Source organism: Pseudorca crassidens, chromosome 6 (assembly GCF_039906515.1).
Source record: "Pseudorca crassidens isolate mPseCra1 chromosome 6, mPseCra1.hap1, whole genome shotgun sequence".
Lineage (NCBI taxonomy): Eukaryota > Metazoa > Chordata > Mammalia > Artiodactyla > Delphinidae > Pseudorca > Pseudorca crassidens.
Window position 1 is genome coordinate 4,552,025 of NC_090301.1, and position 24,151 is coordinate 4,576,175.

Here is a 24,151-nt window from a genome sequence, read left to right on the forward strand (position 1 = left end):
CCCACTAGCTATCTATTTTACATTTGGTAGTGTATTTATATGTCCATGCCACTCTCTCACTTCGCCCCAGCTTACCCTTCCCCCTCCCTGTGTCCTCAAGTCCATCCTCTACATCTGCATCTTTATTCCTGTCCAGCCCCTAGGTTCATTAGAACCTTTTTTTTTTTTTTTTAGATTACATATATATGCGTTAGCATACAGTATTTGTTTTTCTCTTTCTGACTTACTTCACTCTGTATGACAGACTCTAGGTCCATCCACCTCACTACAAATAACTCAATTTCGTTTCTTTTTCTGGAATCCTAGACTGCGGAGGCCAGAAGCTTATCCCAATCACATTATTCACCCTCTTGTGCTTTTGCAAAATCCCAAATAAAAATGAATTTTAAGAGACTGTGTCATCTCAAGCACTAGCCAGGATAGAATCAATTGGGAATGCCAAAAGCAGAGAAGGGGCCCCGAAGACCAGATTCCTTTCAGCCTAAAGAAGGGGAAGGGGATGGAGATTAGTCTGAAGAACTGAAGAGCCCTCTACGTCCGAGAAAGGAAGGTAAAACACGGCAGCACGTCCAGAGAGCCCCTCAGCTGCCTTGAACCGTTTTGTAGCCCTGGCCTCTGGTCCTCACGGCCACACCCGTTGCCAGTCCCCAAGCCTGTTGTGCTTTTGTGCCCACCACCACCCCCTCCCCCGCTGGACCAAAGGCTTGGCAGCCTGCTCGTGGCTCCAGTACAGGCTGTGGGGCTCCCACTGCAATGAACCACCAGGCTAGAGCTCCCTCCACGCCTGAATCCCCTCTTTGCCCCAGAGCAGCTATTTAAGGGCCAAGAACCCATGATCCGGTGGCTTTGTACAAGCAATAGAAGCTGTTCTTTTAAAGGCTAGTAAGTCTAGTTCATCAGACATGAGAAGGGAGTCAAGCCTGATTCTCTCTCCCCTTCTCTGGATCTGGAGATGGCTGGGGGCAAGTGGGCAAGTCCCACCGCAGCTGTGACTGCACCACCATTGAAAAATGATGAGCTTGGGGAAGTCATCAATGTTTCAGGTATTTTGACGAAGCTTGACCAAGACTTTACACGAATGTCATACACGTTCATTGTCAGTAGGGTGTTTACATGCCCACACTAGACCAGAGTAATTGTCGTTTTTTGCATCACTATTTTTTTATTGGAGTATCGTTGATCTACAATATCGTGTTAGTTTCAGGTATACAGCACAGTGATTCAGCTGTACGTGTATATGTATATTCTTTTCCAGATTCTTTTCCCTTATATGTTTTTACAAAATACTGAGTAGAGGTCCCTGTGCTATACAGTAAGTCCTTGTCGGCTATCTGCTTTATATATAGTCGTGTGTATCTGTTAAGCCCGACGTCTGCATCACTATTACTGAGTCTTTACTCGCAGGGATTTTTGTGTTAAAATACAGGGAGGCTGTGACTTTCATAGCTTAACAGGGAGGCACGGGAGAGCCGATCTTTGTCGCTGGGAAGCCCTTGGTCCTCACTGTTTGTCCCCTCCACGCTGCAGGTAGGAATTTCACCCACGGGTGCCCACGTCTGAAGCTGCTCTGGGTTCCCAGCCTGGGGTATCTACCAGGTCCCCAGGTTTAGGGGTTCTCACCAGTGACTGTCCCATAAAACGTGTTCCCTTCTCAGGACCCAGAGTCACCACTCAGACCTGTTTGCACGGCTTCTAGATGTTATGAATGAGGACAGGAGACAGACGAGATCCCAAGGGATGGTGTCATCTGGTGGTTGTTGTTGCTGTGTGTTTTTACCACGGGCTGTGTCTCCTGATGTCTAACTCTACAGCAGTTGTATTTAGATAAGGGTGATCCTCCCCTGTTCCAATCTGTCTTTTACACAGATATGCTTAGAAATACTCTGTAATTTATTTTGTGTTAGCGTTTATAATCGATGTTTGACTGAGCATTAGGAAACTTTGGTACCAAGTGGAATGACTTGATAGTAATAAAATTACAGAAGTAACAGTAATAAAGCTACAGGAGAGAAAGTGTCCACCATACGCCAGAAGAGTTTCTTCCAAGTGATTTGTACACATTCTTGCCCTTATTTCTCATAGCAGCTTGAGAAGTAAATCTTTCTACTCCCACTTTTACCTTAGATGGGTTCAGGTTCAAATAAACCCACCAAGGAAGTAGCAGTGTAGACGCAGGAGGAAGATGTTGCTTTAGGCAAATTTGGGGGCCCCCGTGGCCCTTGCTGGTCTCACTGCAGCTCTCATCCCTTGATGGCTAACCTTCCACCGTTGGAAGACACCACAGGCCCCATGATAACATGCACCCCTTCCCAGCAACTCAGCTCACCTTGGGGCCAAGGATCTCCTGCCAAGGAGGACAGTGGAGGCACATTGTTGGAATAACTCGTGGCCCCAAAAGCCAGACTCTGATGTGGGTCCTAGTTACGTTCCAAGTCATTCTATCCCTTGACAGTCATTGGACCTTTTCATCTCATCAGGTACTTTTGGATCAATGTAGTTGGATGCTGCAGTCACGTCACACACCTGACAGTGCTCAGATCATGCAGTAAATCTTCAGTGTTTAAACACTGTTTCAAATATTCCTCAAAGAAGGTCAAAATGCTCTAGAGACATCTGGCCAGATCTTCTCAGTACCGCGGCTGGTTCTGATACGGAAGGCCTTACCCTGTCTGCATCCTTCCTCACTGTCTGGATGGATAGAACTAAACACAGCACAGCAAGTCTCATTTATTTCCCTGGAGCCTCTCTTGACAGAATAGACATAGTTCTCAAAGTGTAATCTCGTCTCAAATGTTGTATGGAAGACCATCCTATCTCTAAGGTTACGTAAACATCAGGGATAATTTCATAATTCATCTTCACAGCATCCCTGTGTTCTAAGTGAAATCTCCCGGTCACCCCAGGTCCCACTGACCCACACAACAACAGGACACCCACCTGGTAGATCTGTTAATCTGTGCTGTTTTTCCATTGTTGGGGGCAGAGAATAAAGGGTCCAGTTGCTCTGTCTAATAGGACGTGTGGGACAGTGTCTTACACCCAATGGGAACCGAGCCCTGCCATGGCTGATAGAAATTGGACTCTGCGTTCCAATTCCACGCATAAAAATCATGTAAGAAATGAACTTTATAGCTCAAAGAAGTCCGACTCCTACTTAGCCAAATGCCATAGACACCCACGTAAATTTCCAATGTTGGAAGATTTTGAACATCTTTGAAGGTACCACCCTAAAACTATACTGACCCTAGTTTAATTTTTCCCTGTCAATTCAAGGGGCTCGTAGTCTACAGACCTCAGGGCCATCCACACGCATCCCTTATGCTTGAAAATCCCTCGGGGCAGAGCATTTGGTCAGGTGGCTTCCTGCTCATTTGAATTACAAATCGGAGCAGACCTCCTGTGTTCTCCTTTCTTGGTGAGCCACCGCTTTGTCCTGGGAACTGGGTCAATGCTGCTTTCTCTGTGGTGACTCCTGTCCTCTGTCTTTTCCATCACTTTGGATACAACAGTTTTGTGGAAAGAAATCATTCAGCGCCACGGCGGCGTCATCACCGGTGCCCTGAGTGTCAGTTGCTTGGCAAAGATCACCGACGGCTTCACCCAGGGCCACATCGTCCAGGTGGTGAAGGAGGTGCTCACGGAGCGCAGAATCCGGCAGCAATCTCACAAGCCGCTCACCGCCCTCGAGTTCATCCCGCCTCTCACCAGCATGAGTCCCGTCTACCAAGAGGAAGAAGAGAGCTTTAAGGTAAACGCAACGCCTACCTGGCCAGGTCCTAGCAGCAAACACTTGTCACGTCACCTCCTCCCTCCAGTCCCCCGGGATTCATGCATTTGGACTCTGCCATACCCAGTAAAATCTAGAAACTCGAAATTTGGGGGCCACAGTATTTTTCTGGCCTTAGCAGTAAAGCACATCTTCCAAATTTTAGGAAAATTGTGATCCATGACCTTATAAATGAACAGCCAAATTGCAGAACTGAGTAGCAGCTTCAAAACCATTGGATTTGCACACACACACACACACACACACACACACACACCTCTCTTGGTTCTCACTGGTTTTTACTTCATAATTCACATAATGGAACAAGTTTTGCGTGGAAAAAACCAGTCCCTAAACAGTGTACTTCCAGCCAATGCTGCTTTTGCTCCATATTTGCCCTGGTACACGTCATCTTCTAGTACACTTGCGATAGGAAATCACAAGAAAATTCGCCAACATTTAGTTTTCGTATTTTTTTTTTTTTTTTTTTTTTTTTTGCAGTACACGGGCCTCTCACTGTTGTGGCCTCTCCCGTTGTGGAGCACAGGCTCCGGACGCGCAGGCTCAGCGGCCACGGCTCATGGGCCCAGCCGCTCCGCGGCATGTGGGATCCTCCCGGACCGGGGCACGAACCCGCATCCCCTGCATCGGCAGGCGGACTCCCAACCACTGCGCCACCAGGGAAGCCCTAGTTTTTGTATTTTTGAACACACTCTGATATGTTCACGGAACTTTTTAGATCTGGAGGAAGCTTTGAGAATTAACTCTTCATATCCCTCGATATGGGAGGAAAAGAACTAGCCAAGAGTGCTGTGCCTTTTCCAGGTACAATGAGTTTTAGAGCCTTCGTCCCCAAGGCCCAGGCCAGCAGGCAACCCCTCCAAATCCTTTGAATAAGAATGAGTACAGTTGTGTTCTCTTTCTGAACCTAAAGGTAGTTTTCTTGGCCAACTGGGAAAAAAGGGGAGGAGAACTGTATACATGCAATTATATCCACCACCATCTTAGCCATGCAGTCACCGGAAAGAGAGTTGTAATTCCCGTTCAAGCCTCTTGTCTCTGAAAGCCTGCTTGGGATCAGGAAAATTCCCTCTATGAAGTGTCACTTTTCCACCAACTCTAGAAACTGTTTCCCCTCTGCTTTCCTGCTGATGCTTCAATGAAGGTTGAAAATAGTCTCAATACTGATCCCCAAAATAATGATCTGCACAAGGGTTGCACAAGTGGTTGATCTTGATCTTGATCTGCATGAGTAGTTTCATTAGGTCCCATTTGTTTATTTTTGTTTTTATTTCTGTTTCTCTAGGAGATGGGTCAGAAAGGATCTTGCTGTGATTTATGTCATAGAGTGTTCTGCCACTGTTTTCCTCTAAGGGTTTTATAGTGTCTGGCCTTATATTTAGGTTTTTCATCCACTTTGAGTTTATTTTTGTGTGTGGTGTTAGGGAGTGTTCTAATTTCATTCTTTTACATGTAGCTGTCTGTTTTTCCCAGAAACATTTATTGAAGGGGTGTCTTTTCTCTATTGTATATTCTTGCCTCTTGCCTCCTTTATCAAAAATAAGGTAACCATACGTGCATGGGTTTATGTCTGGGCTTTCTATCCTGTTCCAGTGATCTATATTTCTGTTTTTGTGCCAGTACCATACTGTCTTGATTACTGTAGCTTTGTAGTATAGTCTGAAGTCAGGGAGCCTGATTCCTCCAGCTCCGTTTTTCTTTCTCAAGATTGCTTTGGCTATTCGGGGTCTTTTGTGTTTCCATACAAATTGTGAAATTTTTTGTTCTAGTTCTGTGAAAACTGCCATTCGTAGTTTGATAGGGATTGCACTGAATCTGTAGATTGCTTTGGGTAGTAGAGTCATTTTCACAATGTTGATTCTTCCAATCCAAGAACATGTTATATCTCTCCATGTGTTTGTATCAGCTTTAATTTCTTTCATCGTGTCTTATAGTTTTCTGCATACAGGTCTTTTGTCTCCTTAGATTTATTTATTCTAGGTAGATTTATTCCTAGGTATTTTATTCTTTATCTTGCAGGGGTAAATGGGAGTGTTTTCTTAATTTCTCTTTCAGATTTTTCATCATTAGTGTATATGAATGCAAGAGATTTCTGTGGATTAATTTTATATCCTGCTACTATAACAAATTCATTGATTAGCTCTAGTAGTTTTCTGGTAGCATCTTTAGGATTCTCTATGTATAGTATCATGTCATCTGCAAACAGTGACAGCTTTACTTCTTCTTTTCTGATTTGGATTCCTTTTATTTATTTTTCTTCTCTGATTGCTGTGGCTAAAACCTTCCAAAACTATGTTGAATAAGAGAGGTGAGAGTGGACAACCTTGTCTTGTTCCTGATCTTCGAGGAAATGGTTTCAATTTTTCACGATTGAGAATTATGTTGGCTGTGGATTTGTCATATATGGCCTTTATTATGTTGAGGTAGGTTCCCTCTATGCCTACTTTCTGGAGGGTTTTTATTATAAATGGGTGTTGAATTTTGTCAAAAGCTTTTTCTGCGTCTATTGAGATGATCATATGGTTTTTCTCCTTCAGTCTCTTAGTATAGTTTATCACATTGATTGACTTGCATATATTGAAGAATTCTTGCATTTCTGGGATAAACCCCATTTGATCATGGTGTGTGATCCTTTTAATGTGCTGTTGGATTCTGTTTGCTAGTATTTTGTTGAGGATTTTTGCATCTATGTTCATCAGTGATATTGGCCTGTAGTTTTCTTTCTTTGTGACATCTTTGTCTGGTTTTCGTGTCAGGGAGATGGTGGCCTCATAGAATGAGTTTGGGAGTGTTCCTCTCCCTGCTATATTTTGGAAGAGTTTGAGAAGGATAGGTGTTAGCTCTTCTCTAAGTGTTTGATAGAATTCGCCTGTGAAGCCATCTGGTCCTGGGCTTTGATTTGTTGGAAGATTTTTAATCACAGTCTCAATTTCAGTGCTTATGATTGGTCTGTTTATATTTTTTATTTCTTTCTGGTTCAGTCTTGGAAGGTTGTGCTTTTCTAAGAATTTGTCCATTTCTTCCAGGTTGTCCATTTTATTGGCATATAGTTGCTTGTAGTAATCTCTCATGATCCTTTGTATTTCTGCACTGTCAGTTGTTGCTTCTCCTTTTTCATTTCTAATTCTACTAATTTGAGTCTTCTCCCTTTTTTTCTTGATGAGTCTGGCTAATGGTTTATCAATTTTGTTTACCTTCTCAAAGAACCAGCTTTTAGCTTTATTGATCTTTGCCATTGTTTCCTTCATTTCTTTTTCATTTATTTCTGATCTGATCTTTATGATTTCTTTCCTTTTGCTAACTGTGTGGGTTTTTTGTTCTTCTTTCTCTAATTACTTTAGGGGTAACGTTCGGATATTTATTTAAGATGTTTTCTGTTTCTTGAGGTAGGATTGTATTGCTATAAACTTCCCTCTTAGAACTGCTTTTGCTGCATCCCATAGGTTTTGGGTCATCGTGTTTTCATTGTCATTTGTTTCTAGGTATTTTTTGATTTCCTCTTTGATTTCTTCAGTGATCTCTTGCTTATTTAGTAGTGTATTGTTTAGCCTCCATGTGTTTGTATTTTTTACAGATTTTTTCCTGTAATTGATGTCTAGCCTCATAGCATTGTGGTCAGAAAAGATACTTGATACGATTTCAATTTTCTTAAATTTACCAAGGCTTGATTTGTGACCCAAGATATGATCTGTCCTGGAGAATGTTCCATGAGCACTTGAGAAGAAAGTGTATCCTGTTGTTTTTGGATGGAATGTCCTATAAATATCAATTAAGTCCATCTTGTTTAATGTATCATTTAAAGCTTGTGTTTCCTTACTTATTTTCATTTTGGATGATCTTTCAATTGGTCAAAGTGGGGTGTTAAAGTCCCCTACTATGATTGTGTTACTGTTGTTTTCTTCTTTTATGTCCCCTTTTATAAAAGGGGAAGTAACTGTCTACCTAAAATTTGTATCCAGCTAAACTAACATCCAAGAGATTGGAAAAAATAAAGATACTTTAAGACACACAAAGATTGAGATAGTGTCCTACTCACTTAGCATTTGCCTTATGTATTGAGGTGCTCCTATGTTGGGTGCATAAATATTTACAATTGTTATATCTTCTTCTTGATAGATCCCTTGACCATTATGTAGTGTCCTTCTTTGTCTCTTGTAATAGTCTTTATTTGAAAGTCTATTTTGTCTGATATGAGACTTGTCACTCCAACTTTCTTTTGATTTCCATTTGCATGGAGTATCATTTTCCATCCCCTCACTTTCAGTCTGTATGTGTCCCTAGGTCTGAAGTGGGTCTCTTGTAGACAGCATATGTATGGGTCTTGTTTTTGTATCCATTCAGCCAGTCTATGTCTTTTGGTTGGAGCATTTAATCCATTTACATTTAAGGTAGTTATCTATATGTATATTCCTATTACCATTTTCTTAATTGTTTTGGGTTTGTTATTGTAGGTCTTCTTCTCTTGTGTTTCCTGCCAAGAGAAGTTCCTTTAGCATTTGTTGTACAGCTGAATTTGGTGGTGCTGAATTCTCTTAGCTTTTGCTTGTCTGTAAAGGTTTTTATTTCTCCATCGAATCTGAATGAGATCCTTGCTGGGTAGAGTAATCTTGGTTGTAGGATTTTCCCCTTCATCACTTTAAATATGTCCTGCCACTCCCTTCTGGCTTGCAGAGTTTCTGCTGACCCCACATCCATTTCTGCTTCCTGTCATATCTCCAGGACTTGGCACAGTGCCTGGTCCCACCTAGATGTTCAGTTAACTTGTTTAGCGGTAAATGGATTGAGCAGATGGATAGAAGGAATGAAACTGTCACTCTGCTGAGTAATGTGATTCCATGGCTGTAGTTGCTGGTAATCAGGTCTATCATTTTCACCCTGAGAAATTTCACCCAGCTGCGCTTCTGACAACATGTCAGACTAGGGTCTTGCAGATTCTCCAAACACATGTACCTGCACAATGGACATGATGGAGAAGATATTGAATGATAATGATGTAATAGTTTTAATAGTGTTAGCTAATACTTATGACTACTTATGTGCCAGGCACCCTATTAACTCAGTTAGACCACACCATTTACCCTATTTTGCAGATGGGGAAACTGAGTTATAATGAGGTGTAGTAGGCAGAATATTGGCTCCCCAAAGAGGTCTACATCTGGGTCCCTGGCACCTGGGCCTATGTTAGGTTACATGGCAAAGGGGAATTAAGGTTTCAGATGGAATAAGTTTGCTAATCAGCTGACCTTAAGACAGATTACCCTGAATTATCCTTATGAGTCCAGTGTAATCATAAAAGTTAGAAGAGGGCACAAGAAGAGAAACCAGAGAAATGGCAGTGTGAGGAATCATTGAGACTCCAGGTAGCACAACACTGCTAGCTCGAAGCTAGAGATGGGGCCACAAGCCAGGATAGCCGGTGGCCTCTGGAAACTACAAAAGACAAGGGGACAGATTCTCCCCTGGAACTCCAGAAAGGAACACAGCCTGCAGACACCTTGATTTTAGCCCCATGAGACCCATTTTGGACTTCTGATCTACAGAACTATGAGATAATGTGTTTTTTTAAGCCATGTGGTAATTTGCTGCAGCAGCCAAAACAAAACAAACAAACAAACAAAAACCACAAGAGGCAAAATGACTTGTTCCAGGTCACACAGCTTAAAAGGAGTAGAGCTAAAATTCAAATCTCACTCCAAAGCCAATTTTATTGACCATATTCCATACTGTGCCTCAGTAAATTAGGAGTCCATCACCTTAAGTACTTGGCCACCTCACCTTACGTTGAAAGGTGAGTCAATGCTCAAAGAAGAATGAGAAAATCCCCAAGTGCCAGAAACAAAGATAAATCTCAAACACAGGGACAAACAGATGCCTGGCAGGTAGCATAGAGAGAAATAAATGATAGAAAGCAAAGATTAGGAGTTGTAGCAGATAAAATGACAAATCTGCTGCTTCTATGACTGGATCTTTGATATCCCAATATCACCAAGGAGCATTAGCTTCTATACACCCTATAAGTCCTGGTTCTAGATGTGGGTTTAGAGAACCACGTGGAAGCAAGTGCAGTACTGCTAGGGAGGTAGGTATAATGAGAGAGAGAGAGAGACCAAAACAAATCTGAAAATCAAAATTCCAAAACATTTTAGGAAATCTAGTGTTACATACAATCTTCAAACAAAAATGATTAAAAGACAATAGTTTAAACAAAAACATTTAGATTAATATGATTAAGATGTTCAAGAAAATAAATGAAGGCATAACTTCCATTAGAGATACACACAAAGTTTTGAAACAAAGACAGGCAGAAATGGAATAAAAACAGATAATTATGAAAAAAATCACAAAAAGAAAGCTTTGAAATGAAAAATAAGGTAACTAACATAAAAAGCCAAAAAATAAAAGAGGTGTGAACTCTTTTCACAACTCTTTCACAGCTCCCCCCAGAAGGCAACATAGAAAAATAAAAACATAAAACCTATAAACTGCAAGTAAGAACCTTTGAAGACACTGACACCCAACTAATGGCAGTTCTAGCAGAAGAGAAGAAATGTCAGAGCAACAATTATTTGAAGAAATGCTTGCTGAGAATTTTCCTTAATTAAAGACGTGACTTCTTAGGTTAAAAACAAACTCCACATGACCAGCAGAACACATGAAACAAATCTACACCTACATGCATTATTGTGAACCTAAGAACAAGGCAACAAGCCAGTCTTAAGACACCAGATTACCTGCAAAGAAGCAACTGGGAGATCAGACATCTCCTTGGCAAAAATAGACACCAGAAGAAAGTGAGAGTATATCTGCAAAGTGCTGAGGAAAAATAACTGTCTACCTAAAATTTGTATCCAGCTAAACTAACATCCAAGAGATCAGAAAAAATAAATGTACTTTAAGACACACAAAGACTGAGATAGTGTCCTACTCACACACTTCAGACTGCAGTTTGGAAATATCAAATAAAATTGAAGATGCTCATGACCTACAACCAGGAGTTCTATTTCTGTGTATATGCCCCAGGGAAGTTTTCTCATTTGTGTATAAGGAGATATAAAAGCTGTGAATTTCAACATGGTTCATAATAACAAAATATTGGAAATGACCTATATGTCTGTTAATGGGAGAATTGATAAGTAAGTTGTAGCATAGTCATTTAATGAAATAATATAACCACAGAGCTTGTAAACCAAAGTGTTTCTCAGATTTCAAATAAATGTGGAAGTTGAGAAAAATGTCATCACAGGGCCAGCTGCAATCATTAAGTGCTTTGGGGTATTTTGGCTCCAGTATTTCTGCCATGTTTTTAACAGTATCCCTCAGTCCAGCTGCTGGTGGCCTTGTCTGAACCATAGGGAGCCATTCACGTTACCAAGAAAACCCACACCTTCAGGATAGAGCAAGCTTCCCAGGAAGTCAGGTGACTTAGCTGGGAAGGGTCGTTGGTTAGATCTGGCCAGTGATCCTCCTTAACCGTTAACTCCTTGAGATAGAAGTTTCAAATTGTGTAGAAATACAGGTTGGTAAACCCGCGTAGAAAGAATTTGTATTGAGCATACATTAAATGCCCAGCGTTTAACGGCTGCTCGCCCCTTTCCGTTCAGTGAGCTTTTCTTTATTTTTAAGGGCATACTAGTGAATTCACGTCATTTTGATATTTTCCTGAACGTCTGTTCGATTTCAGGACTGGTACGCCAAGACCCCTATGAGTAAAAAGCGAGCCTTGGCATTAACAGGAGATAACAAAGAAAACGAAAAGGACAAAGGAAAAGAGAAGGAGAAGAAAGGGATAAAGGAGAAAAAGAAAAAATAATGCCTCTCTGAGGAGCCAGAGATGGAGGTGGGCCCGACTCTCCAGGGGGGAGACTGACCATTGCCTGTGTGAAGTCCCACACTGATGCCCGACGTCCACCAGCCCTGCCCTCGCTCAGTTAGATCTTCGTAGGCTGACCACCAAGTTAGTTGTGCATAACAAGTGTTTCTAGAGCTTGTAATTATTTCTTAATCTATATTAAAGTTTGTATATAAGCAAAACTCACTCTTCACACACTCCACAATCTATCCCAGTTGGACACTTCATCTCGTCGGTACTAGTTGCTAAATTTAAATTTTGATACTTAGAAAATACCCTAATCTGACAACTAGTAAATTCAGTCAGTCATTGGTGCTACTAGCTTTTTATTAATAATCTTGCACATATCTTAATAAATTAATTCTTTGCTCTATTCATGTATTCTATATAAGGGAATAGAAACTTTTTCTTGGACTGACTCAGTAATTTGGTTGCTGGAGCTAAAAAAGATCTTTTAAATTAACGCTTTCAATCTTCTGACTTTGAAGATGGGGAAACTAAGGCCCAGGGCCACACAGCTAATATTTGGAACATTGGGACTATGTCATTGCCTCTTAGTTCCCGGGTTCCTGCTCTTGGGAAACACTGGAGCAGCGGCAGGCCAATGGCTAGATGAAAACTACGACCCCAAATGGGGTAAAAATAGGAGAAGAGAAACTCTAAATAAAGAAGTAAGAAATTCTAAGAAAGAAAAAGATTAAAGAATAGAAAGGTGAGGGTCAAAAGATAAATTTCAATTTTGTAAGAATCTGAAAGTTTACTTGGCGGCATATTGTAAGTAACCCGCTTCTAAATTGTGGTGAGAACACAATCAAAGGAAGGAGACAAATTGAGGTGCGATAAATTCACTGGAATTTAATTCAAATTAACTACTGCGCAGTTTTTGGTTACACCACAGAAAGTTCTACAATCTCCTAGTCCATAGACCAAGCTAGATCTCTAGGCTTTCCTGGGCTTTTCAGCGGGTTAGACCTTTTTTTTTTTTTTTTTTTTTTTTTTTTGCGGTACGTAGGCCTCTCACTGTTGTGGCCTCTCCCGTTGCAGAGCACAGGCTCCGGACGCGCAGGCTCCGGACGCGCAGGCTCAGCGGCCATGGCTCACGGGCCCAGCCACTCCGCGGCATGTGGGATCTTCCCGGACCAGGGCACAAACCCGTGTCCCCTGCATCGGCAGGCGGACTCTCAACCACTGTGCCACCAGGGAAGCCCAGCGGGTTAGATCTTTAATGCCCAAAACTACCAGTGGTTCCCAGCTGTCTTCTGGCCACCAGCACATACCCCTCAGCCTGTGTCTGTACAGGACATAAACACAAATTAGGACAGAAAGAGACAGCCCCAGGCTCCCGAGTTCTGCATGTGCTCTGTACAGACCGGAAAGCCATCCCTCAGAGTCTGTCTTCTTGAACAAACTCCACCTTCCCGGTGCCCCACCGTAGATTTGCCTTCTCATACCAAAGGAACCCCAATTTCTGCAGACGGTCTGCCTGCCCTCCCCTTACCCACCCCAGACTGTGTCTGGCCAAGGCTCAAAGTGGCCTGAGGGGTGGGCGGACTCCCCATCCTAAGCTCAGAGAGCAGTGAAATGTTCGTCTCTCCAGGGTGGCCCACGGAGACCCTTTCTTTCACATGTCATGGGAGCAGACTCTTGGTTTTGACCCAAGATGAGAGCTCCAGGGCTCTAGGGTTTGGTGTTCATTGCAAAATAATAGGATCTGGATTGTAAAGCAATGAAAATCATGACTGTAAAGGAACAAGCGTTATGAAAATGTTAATGGTGGACAAGACCTTTTAACTTGGTCTGACTGTGATAAACAAGCACACTTTTCAGAACTCATACAAACCTGCGTAGGTAGAGCTTACTCAACAATCACTAATTAATTTATAAAAAATGAGACAGACCCACAAACATAGAAAACAAACGTATGGTTACCAAAGGGGGAGGTGGGAGGATGTTAGGAGTTTGGGATTAACAGATACACACTACTGTAGCTGTAGCACAGGGAACTGACTGTATTCAGTATCTTGTAATAACCCGTAATGGAAAAGAATATGAAAAAGAATATATATATCTCTCTGAATCACTTCACTGTTCACCTGAAACTAACACAACATTGTAAATCAAGTATACGTCAATAGAAAATTTAAAAATTTAAATGGCCACATGTGGCTAGAGTGCCTAGCATATTGAACAGTGCAGCTTTGGAGTAATTTTGAGTCTTAAAAATTGGCAAAGATCGTCTAAATATCGTCCCTGTGGGCTCACTCTCTCATAGCACATTCACACTGAGACGTGATCTCCACTGGCCCCTCTGTTTTCTCCCAAACTGTGACTCCCTGCCCTTTCCAGTGCTAGGTTTTCACTCTGTTCCACGTGGCTCCCATCAGCCAGCCCCACCTGGTTACCAAGAACGACTATGTCCTCCCACCCCAGCCGGCTTTGCCCAGCTCACAGGTGCCCTCAACTCTGCACAGAGTGGGCCCCCTTGTAGGTCACTGCAGACTGCACAAGAGCCTGACAAGCTATAGCCCAGCGCTTGGCGGTATTTGTACCATGGCGTCCTGCTCTGTGTGTGTGCCAGGGGATGGGTAGATTCCTGCACGTGTACTCACAAAAATATATTTCACTTTTTTTATACAAGTGGTAACATAGCATATATATTGTTCCACCCCCTTGCTCTTTTCACTTAATTATATACCTTGGGTATTGGTTCATATCAGCACACACAGATTGGCCTCATTTTATATTAGCTACGTAATACCCACTTGGTGGATATAGCATAATTCATCTGACCAGTCCACTCTTGGTCAGACATTTAGATTGTGTCCACCCTTTGCTATCCCATCAGTGCTACAATGAATACCTTTATACATTCTTCTGTGTGGACGTGTACAGGAGAAAGATCTGTAGGATAAATTCCTAAAAAAGAAGTTATGGCAACGGAATGCTATGCAGTCATTAAAAAGGATGAAATAATGCCATTTACAGCAACATGGACTACTAACTACAGATTATCATACTAAGTGAAGTAAGTCAGAAAGACAAATATCACATGTTATCACTTACATGTGGAATCTAAAATATGACACAAATGAACTTATCTATGAAACAGAAACAGACTCACAGACATAGAGAACAGACTTGTGGTTGCCAAGGGGGAGGGGGGGAGAGGTATGGGGTGGGAGGCTGGGGTTAGCAGATGCAAACTATTATATATAGGATGGATAGACAACAAGGTCCTATTGTATAGCACAGGGAACTATACTCAATATCCTGTGATAAATCACTTTGCTGTACAGCAAAAATTAACACAACATTGTAAATCAACTATACTTCAATAAAAATAGAGGAAGTTATTGGGTCAGATTGGCCATGCACTTTTATTTTTTAGTTTTTTTAAGATTTTAATGCTGTTGGGACAAGTTCCTTTACTTATTTTTTTTAATATTTATTTATTTGGTTGTGCTGGGTCTTAGTTGTGGCAGCCGGGCTCCTCAGTTGCTGCTCATGGACTCCTGAGTTGTGGCATGTGAACTCTTAGTTGCGGCATGCATGTGTGATCTAGTTCCCTGACCAGGGATGGAACCTGAGCCCCCTGCATTGGGAGCACGGAGTCTTATCCACTGCGCCACCAGGGAAGTCCCTAGCTGTGCATTTTTAATTTGGGTCACCCTTGCCAGGACACCAGGCGCTCACCCACCCGTCCTGCAGGAGGATGCTCATGACGTCATCATCCACTGGGCAGCTCATCAGACTACGAGCCTGTCATCAATCCATGTCTAAAATCCAAGGTCCCCCTGGGAAAGCGATGCAGCCATGTGCTACAACTCCCATTCTTATCTGACGCAGAGACAGGAGACGTGACAGCCCTGATGGGAGGAAAGCAAATAAGAGAGTGTGTGGAGTGGAAGGGCAGAGGGACTGGGGGAAAGAAAGGGAAACAGACCCTTCCTGGGAGTTCTGCTGGGGCCTGAGCTGTTCCAGGGTCATTATGTGACAATTAGCTCCTATGGAGTGTGTTCTGAAATGAAGGGGACAGTAATTAATGTCATTAACCCTCATTAAGGAGCATCTATGGAATGCAATCTGATTAAAGTGGAATTAAAGCTCTCGGTGGCTCTGCCCTCTGCCTGCCCTGAGGAACCAGCAGGTTCCAGGTCCAGAACCACGGCATTCCTTCGAAGATGTTCTTGAGACCATCCGGGCTTAAACAAACACCTCCATCCAGAACTAGCAAGTTTAAGACCCCTAATGCTGAGGAAGCTACTTTTTTTTTTTTTTTTTTGCGGTACGTGGGCCTCTCACTGTTGTGGCCTCTCCCGTTGCAGAGCACAGGCTCCAGACGCGCAGGCTCAGCGGCCATGGCTCACGGGCCCAGCCGCTCCGCGGCACGTGGGATCTTCCCGGACCGGGGCACGAACCCGCGTCCCCTGCATCGGCAGGCGGACTCTCAGCCACTGCGCCACCAGGGAAGCCCTGAGGAAGCTACTTTTGAGGCTCTTCCTAACCCTCCATTCATGTGTGATATGAAGACAGTGGTCGGTGTCACAGGGCTGTTTCAAAGAGCGACATGATTTTCAGCCACTAAAGACATTGTGGGACCCAAACAACTGAGAGAAGTGGCTTCTGATGTCCTCGCAGGTCTGAAGATTTTAATTTAAGAGAGGCATGGATGATGCTAACGAAAGCAGAGGAACCACGAAAGACCAGTGGGCTTGAAACCAAGCTGGCAGCTACCTCAACAGTGAGGTTTGGAAAATCAAAGGGAGCTTGACCCAAAATACGTGTCTCCAAGCACCTGTGATCCCCACCAGTAGACTCACTCATTCGCCAATGCATGGTCCCCTTAACCACCCCGGGTCACTAGAAGTCACGGCTGCAGCATCGCAGCGGTGTGGGGTTCACTCTCCAAGTCTTTTATTGAGCGCCTTCTACGTCAGACACCGAGATGCCCAGGGGAGCTGCTTTGCAGTCTAGTGGGGGAAGGGACATCCATGAAACGGCTGTGCAATGAATGTGTGTGTCCAGATCTGCACAAGGGGTGTAAGTACTGGGCACCCGACCTTGTCTAAGGGATCCGGCTTACGGCCGCCTGGCCTCATCCCTGCAGGAACGTTTTCCGGATGGAGAAGCTGAGACTCCATGAGTACCTGGCAGGTCTGATTCCTTTCCTCTTCAAACCGTCCACACTTAGTGCCCATATAACTACCTAAGACGGTGTATTTCGGGCCCCCAGCACATGGGATGTACTCAGTACGGGTTTATTGCCTCATACACATTCTGCAGTGCACTTTTCATATGGGGCTTTGGGAGGCAAACGGGAGCCCAGGAGTCGGCCTCCAGGAGTTTTGGCCTCTACCCCCGACTCCCCTACCCCACGCACTGGACTGTAGTGGGATGACTCTCTCTTCACCCCAGCTCACCCAGTTCCTCCACGTGGCAGACAGACACAGTACCTTGCTCTTCCATTTGGCCTAGGGATTAAGCATCTTAGCAATTTGGTCTCTGCAGTCAATTCTAGTGGTTTAGAGCAAAGGCCTTGCCTGGCCCAAGCCCAGGCAGGCAGTTGGTCTCCACCCTGCGGGGCTGCTGGGAATAGTGGCCCCAGCTATGACCCGTGCACCCAGCACAGCGGCCGACACCAAGTGAGGTCTCCGTGAGCACCGCTCGCTGTTCCATGACCACAGATCTTGCGCTACAGGGGAGATGACAACACAGCGCTGCGATGAAGGTGGGGTGGGGGAGGGGAGGAGGGACACGCCTGCATCCCCAGGGCCAGGGTGCACAGTCCTGTGGGAAGCCCGGAGGCTCTCTGCCGGGTCCCCCCTCACCCTCCATCCCCAACCATTTCACTTGGCTCTGTTTCCCTTGTTGAGGGCCAGTTTGGGGGTCTGGTAGACCTCCGTCACCCCTCTGGGATACCCCTGCTCCCTCTCTAGAGCCCTTGGGTGGCCTCACTCCGACCCGTCCTCAGGCCTCTCCCCACCTGTCTGGAGGGAGGTCAGCCAGTGTCTGGGAGGAGGGCCGTGGCTTCTTGGAAAGCACCGTAGGCTGAGCTGGGCTGGGTCCAAATACACAAATGAGCTGGGTGACCTCGGGCCAGCCCAGCCACACATACACACACACACACCACATATTCACACTGCACACAGAAACACACATGCCCCACACACACACATGCCCACACACATAAACACACCAAGAGACATATAAACACACATGCACAGATACGCACATAAACAGCCCACACTTATAAACACATACACATGCACGTGTTCACATGCATACACGCATGTACACAATGCTATACACGCGTGTTAACATGCATTCACATGCGTACATGCATGTACACGTGTGCTATATGCACATCCCCCTCCCGCAGCCCCCATTTCCTCAGCAGGGCTGATGGCAGATGCCCGTGACCCTCGCATCCCTGAGCTTCAGGCCTCCCCCCAGGGGAGGAGTGGGCACTGGGGAGCAGCAAATTGGGGAGATGTCCCCACCGGTGCTACTGGGCTCGGAGCTCTGTGTTTACCGTCTACACTGAGCGAGTGTTTCGTGAAAACATCCGCTTCCTGCTCCTCGAGGGAGGGAGTCGCGGAGACCCCAGCTGCGGCAGGAAAGGCTGACGTGGACGCCCACGGCTCCCGGCTGCACGTGGAGCAGGTAGGGCAGGAGGGTGGCCCAGGAGAGCCTGCAAGTGCATCCACGGCAAACCGAAAGCAGACTCCCTACTCCCCAGGTGGGGTCAGAGAGGTCAGCAGTCCTCCCAGCGTCACAAAGCGCTGCTCGCCAACACCACCAGACCACACACTCAACTCGGAGGAGGGAAGCTGAACGCAGGGTGATGTGGGGCCCATCCTGGGGGCCCCCAGGGAGCCATGCTTGTTTCCTCGTCTATAAAAGACCTGGGGTGAACCCCATAAGGATCCTTCTAGCTCTGAGTTCCTATTGCCCGTAGGACAGAAGCATTCCAGAGATGAGGGATCTGTAAGCTTAATCCACGACAGTCATCAGGGTCATTTGTGATAAGAGGACCGTGACCAGGTTCACCCCGCCTCCTAAACAATTGGGATCCAGACACATTCTTGAGAAAGCACCCCAAATATCACAGGGCAGAGTCCTCTACCTGCAGCTGAATGTTCAACACCACACAGCAAATGGAGCAAAGCGCCGAGGGTTTTATCCCGAGAAAAGCAGACCCCGTGCTGATGAAGAAAGTAAACAGCTAGAGGTCAGAGCCGGCGTGCTCTCGCTCCGCACGTGATCCTCCGAGCATCCTGGCTTATTTTATGTCCCAGAGCGACAGCTTTAGGGCTGGGGCCCTATCTGGTCAGAGGTGGCCCTCATCTTGGAGAGCAGGGGCAACTTTCATCCTTGACCGTTGGCGTCTGACGATGTCTTACTCAGGCTGCGTCAGCACCGCTCAGGTGGCCCCGTGGGGAGTTCGGCTGCTTCTGCATCCTCCAGGCACCAGCCGAGCATCTTGCTGGCCCCGCTTCGGGGTCAACTCCATCTCCAACAGTAGTGCCCACCCTGCCCCTCTGTCCTCCTGCCTTGTTTCATGTTGTGTTGACCACGATTTATTTACCACCACCCGACATGGTAGACATCCGTCTGTTTTCCATCCTCCCCCAAGCTGCACTAGAACATACAGTCCACCAGAGGAGCAAAGTGAGAGGCTGGATGAATCCAGGGAGAAGTCCTCCCTCACCTTCAAGTGGACTCGGAACGGCCGAGAAGCTTCTATTGTGCGAAGCCCCTGAGAGCTTATCGGGGTGGAGGAGAGCAGAGAGGACCAGTGGAAAGGTTTTAGGGGCCAGGCCTGCAACAGTGTACACATCAGGTCTATTTCCTTGGTCACTATGCAATCACACGGCCACGCTCAAGAGCAGGAGAGGGGGAGAAATATAGGAAAGCTGTATGCCCAGCCTCTACCACAAATGGAAACATGATAAATTACCTCCAGTTTTTAAATTGTGGACTCAAGTGTATGAATTCAAGAACGTTTGCTACTTCCAAGCAAAAACACTAAAGATAAATGAGTATTCCCTTCTGGACAATCCCATTAATTGCTCTCTGACTACCTGAAATTTCATTTAGAGAGTCGTTCTTTTGAAAGAAAACTTTCCAATAGTCTTTTATCAAAATGTGAATATCCATAAGAGGGAATGTGCATTTGTGTTTTTATTGAGTTATGACACAAGTAGGACAAAGGCACAGTCCAGGATATGAAGGAGAGGTGTTGTCAACCCCTTAGAAGCCCACTTGCATAGATGTACGTTGACAGATGAATGGATAAAGATGTGGTATTATATACAATGCAATATTGCTCAGTTACAAAAAGAAGGAAATAGGGCTTCCCTGGTGGCGCAGTGGTTAAGAATCCGCCTGCTAATGCAGGAGACACGGGTTCGAGCCCCAGTCCAGGAAGATCCCACGTGCCGCGGAGCAACTAAGCCCGTGCCCCACAACTACTGAGCCTGTGCCCTAGAGCCTTCAAGCCACAGCTACTGAAGCCCGCGCACTTAAAGCCCGTGCTCTGCAACAACAGAAGCCACTGCAATGAGAAGCCCGTGCACAGCAACGAAGACCCAACGCAGCCATAAATAAATAAATAAATTTTTTTTAAAAAAGAAGGAAATAATGCCATTTGCAACAACATGGATGGACCTAGAGATTGTCATACTAAGTGAAGTAAGCCAGACAGAGAAAGACAAATATCATATGATACCGCTTACATGTGGAATCGTAAAAAAAAAAAAAAAAAGACAGATGAACTTCTTTACAAAACAGAAAGAGTCTCAGACATAGAAAACAAACGTATGGTCACCAAAGGGGAAAGGGGTGGAGAGGGATAAATTAGGAGTTTGGGATTAACATATACACACAACTGTATATAAAATAGATAAACAGCAAGGACCTGCTGTATAGCACAGGGAATTCTACTCGACGTTTTGTAATAACCTATAAGGGAAAAGAATCTGAAAAGGAATATATATAAAAATAACTCAATTTTATATATATATATATATATATAAAAATAACTGAATCACTGTACTGTACACCTGAAACTAACATGACACTGCAGATCAACTACGCTTCAATAAAAAATAAATCAATAAATATTTTAAACAAAGAAGCCCACTTGTAGCGCTTCTGCACTGGGTGTGGTGCACACGGGCCACGTCCAATGCCATCCACCCAGTGAGATGTGGTGCTTTCCCCACCAGCCAGGCTCCCATGTTTATGGGACTCAGCAGTGGGGAGGTCTCACTGGGTGGTACCCTAGCTGGGCTGGGCCTGAACAGAAGCTGATGCCACCCAGAAACCTCAGTCTCCCCGTGGCACACGCGGGGCTGCCATGCTCGGAGCCCAGACTTACACCCAGTCCTGGGGGCTCCCACAGCTCACTGAACACAGCACGTTACCCCCCGTGACCATCGTGCTTGACTCAAACAGCCAGAGCAGGGATGACATCCTCCCTCCTGAAAGATCATTTTACTCCAAGCGGAAACTCTGATTCTGCCTCAGCAAATTTCCCAATTTGCGAGAATTCTACAACTGACAGATGAGCTGATGGGGAACGTTACCTTTATATAAAACAGTGAGCCACAGACTTCAAAGGGTTCTCGAAGGTAAATTTAATTACATCCTCCCCAACAAGACATCCAAAATACCCTCGCTTAGCTTTTGTGCGTGTACTTATACCAAGCACAATGCCCACGTCCTGTGACATTAGTATTTCTCTTAACATCATTGAAAATAGGAGTCCTTTGGAACTGGTTGGAGCAAATTATAATGCCCCTAGCCAGGGCCTTTTGTTACACAGCTCTTCAAAGGGGGTGCCTGCCTGGCCCTCTGAAAGCTGTCGGACCACTGGAGTTCGTTTGAGAACCCTCTACCCCAAGTTGGTCTTGCAAATTATTTCTGCCCTATGCAGAGAGTCTTTTTACTTTCCTCATGGCATCAAGTGACTTTGAATCTTGCATAATACGTACTCACACATACACGAGGAAGGGATTATTGTGTTGCCAGGATTAAATCACGCTTATGATAATGAGCTGATAAGATCTGGAGTGACAGAGGTTTTGTGTTTGTCCCTGGAGCACGGTGGTGCTGTGTCCAGTGAGGGAAGAGCTGCAGGGCTGTCTAGGCTCAGTCCGCACCTACAGACTGGCCTGCGCCATCCTTCAAATGCTCCAGATCTGGATTGGGGCTACATCTGACCTTGGTGAAACCCATTCCTGCCTTCTCTCCTGGTCCTGGGAAGGGGAAGAATGATAGGTCAGCTAACACCAAGATGACAACCTGACCACACCAGATTCTACTGATGCTCGTAAGCTTGGTTTCCAAGGCTGGGCACCAAGGGGCTCTCCAGCCCAGATCCTCAGCTCTGTGAGGAAGGTGAGCCCAGCCTCTCTCCCACCAATATGGAATCAAACTGGGACAGTCACCCATGCATGGATGGCAGCAGGGAGCTCACTGCCCCTGCAGAGACTGGCATCGCTTCTCCAGTGGCCAAGGACATCCAATGCTCTCTGTGCAAAGCCAGCACAGACTAGCCAGTCAGTTGACTCAAGGCCTTTGTCCTTGACGAGAATGGAAACTTCTCCTGTTCCTCAAGGAGCACGTTGAGAGTTTGATGAAGAGCTGGACCCGTCAGGCACTTGCCCAGGGTTCCAGTTGAAAGGGACACCAGAACAACCCTGGGACCACAGTGCCCTCAAGTGGATATTCGCAAGCACCGCTCTTGGTCAGTTCCAGGTTGGGAGCGTGCTCTGTGACATCGGGAATCTTATTCTAAATGTAAAGATGGCGATAAGTCATTTTATGAATAAGTACCTTTGTTTACTCATAGAATATAAGCTATTCTACCATCTCCAGTAAGTAAATGTACAAATATTTAAAGAATGCCCATTTTTTGTCTGCTTGGGGGGTCTCCACACCTCCGCTTGTCCCTGACATCTCACCCATTCTGCATATGCTCACAGGCAATGTCCATCACAGGGTTGTCCCTTCCTTGGGACCATGGAACATTTGGGGGATGGACAAGTACATGTCGAAAAGGGAAGAAAGAGTGACCATGCGTGAGAAGAGACACTTAGTGAACAGGCAATTCCTTTAGTCCTATTCTGTACAAGGCACAGGCATCGATCAACCTCGTGATGCAGGTGGTTCTCAAGTGTGAGCTGACTGAGCACTGCATGGACTTGGACTCGAGGTGGATCCTGGCCACCGGGGGAAACTTGGAGCACAGAGTTGCTGTGGCCTCAGCTGACTGTGCCTGGTCCTGTGGTCCCAGCCAAGCCCTCGCCTGTCTGATAGGAAACAGTACAAGTAAGATTCTGGAGTCCTCCTTGTGTGTTTCACCTGGTCATCAGTCACTAACTTCTACTGGATCCTTATCACTGGCTAGGATCTGCCGGGGAAGCCCATGACTTTGCCTTAAAAGATGGATCCTGAAGGGCTTCCCTGGTGGCGCAGTGGTTGAGAGTCCACCTGCCGATGCAGGGGATACGGGTTCGTGCCCCAGTCCGGGAGGATCCCACATGCCGCGGAGCGGCTGGGCCCATGAGCCATGGCTGCTGAGCCTGCGCATCCGGAGCCTGTGCTCCGCAACAGGAGAGGCCACAACAGTGAGAGGCCGGCGTACCACAAAAAAAAAAAAAAAAAAGATGTATCCTGAAGACTGCTGCCGGCCGTCCACCCTGAAGCTGAATAGCATATTCTTAATCTCAGCAGTATTAGCATCAGCTGACCACAGCTGACCATCTGGGCCATAACAGTCATGCCACAACAAATGTCATCTCACACAGAGCTTTGCTCAGTGCCTCATCTATTTCTGCTTGATAGATTCTCAAAAGTGGCCCAGCTCGGTCAAAGTTTCATCTACACAAAAAGCAGAAAGTAGAGGGGAGTGAAAATCATAGACTACAGGGCCATGGCCTCCTGCCAGCCCTCCAGGGGTGAGGTCCCAGCCGGGCTCATGGAAACCCCCTGCAGAGGATGCCTGTCAACCATTTCTGTCATCATAGAAACTGGCCAAAGGCAGATGTGAGTAAGGTTGGGAGAGCCAGCCCTCATCGGACACATTCCCAGAATCATTTGCATCTGTAGATGCCTTCAGAGGGGCCCCAGCGCTGCCATGGTTCCACCCTCTCTGGGGTCACTTGCCAACGGGAAAGCAAGCAGGCCATGACACCTGTGCTGCCGTGTGTTGAAAAGATCCAGCGCCTCCTGCCACACCAGACACAAAAGGAAAGAGAAAGGGGCAAGGAAGCCACTGTCAGGAAAGTGTTGAAATAAACTCCAAATACCTTGAGAGCAGAGCAGGAAAAGTGCCTCAGTCAGATTCCCATTTCTGCATTCACTGGCAGATAGACATCTCTGGAAAGCGGCTCCCTAGAAGATTGCTGCCGGGAGCTGGGCGTGTGTGCACACCTTAACCCTGCTTGTGATGGTCGCAGAGGACAGCACTGCTGTCCCTGCTACGTGGGATTGCTGGCAAACATCTG

The 24,151-nt window shown here is 45.6% G+C and overlaps 1 protein-coding gene across 1 annotated transcript in view; it reads left to right on the forward strand.

The window, feature by feature from the left end:
• The window catches only part of IQCA1 (IQ motif containing with AAA domain 1), a 172,295-nt gene extending 157,490 nt beyond the window's left edge, over positions 1-14,805 (forward strand). Inside the window, exons 18-19 of the mRNA XM_067740134.1 lie at positions 3,510-3,748; positions 11,469-14,805. Coding sequence (XP_067596235.1) covers positions 3,510-3,748; positions 11,469-11,597 — 368 coding nt within the window. The 3' untranslated portion in view covers positions 11,598-14,805. The remainder of the gene's footprint in view (positions 1-3,509; positions 3,749-11,468) is intronic.
• Positions 14,806-24,151: the final 9,346 nt, after the last annotated feature.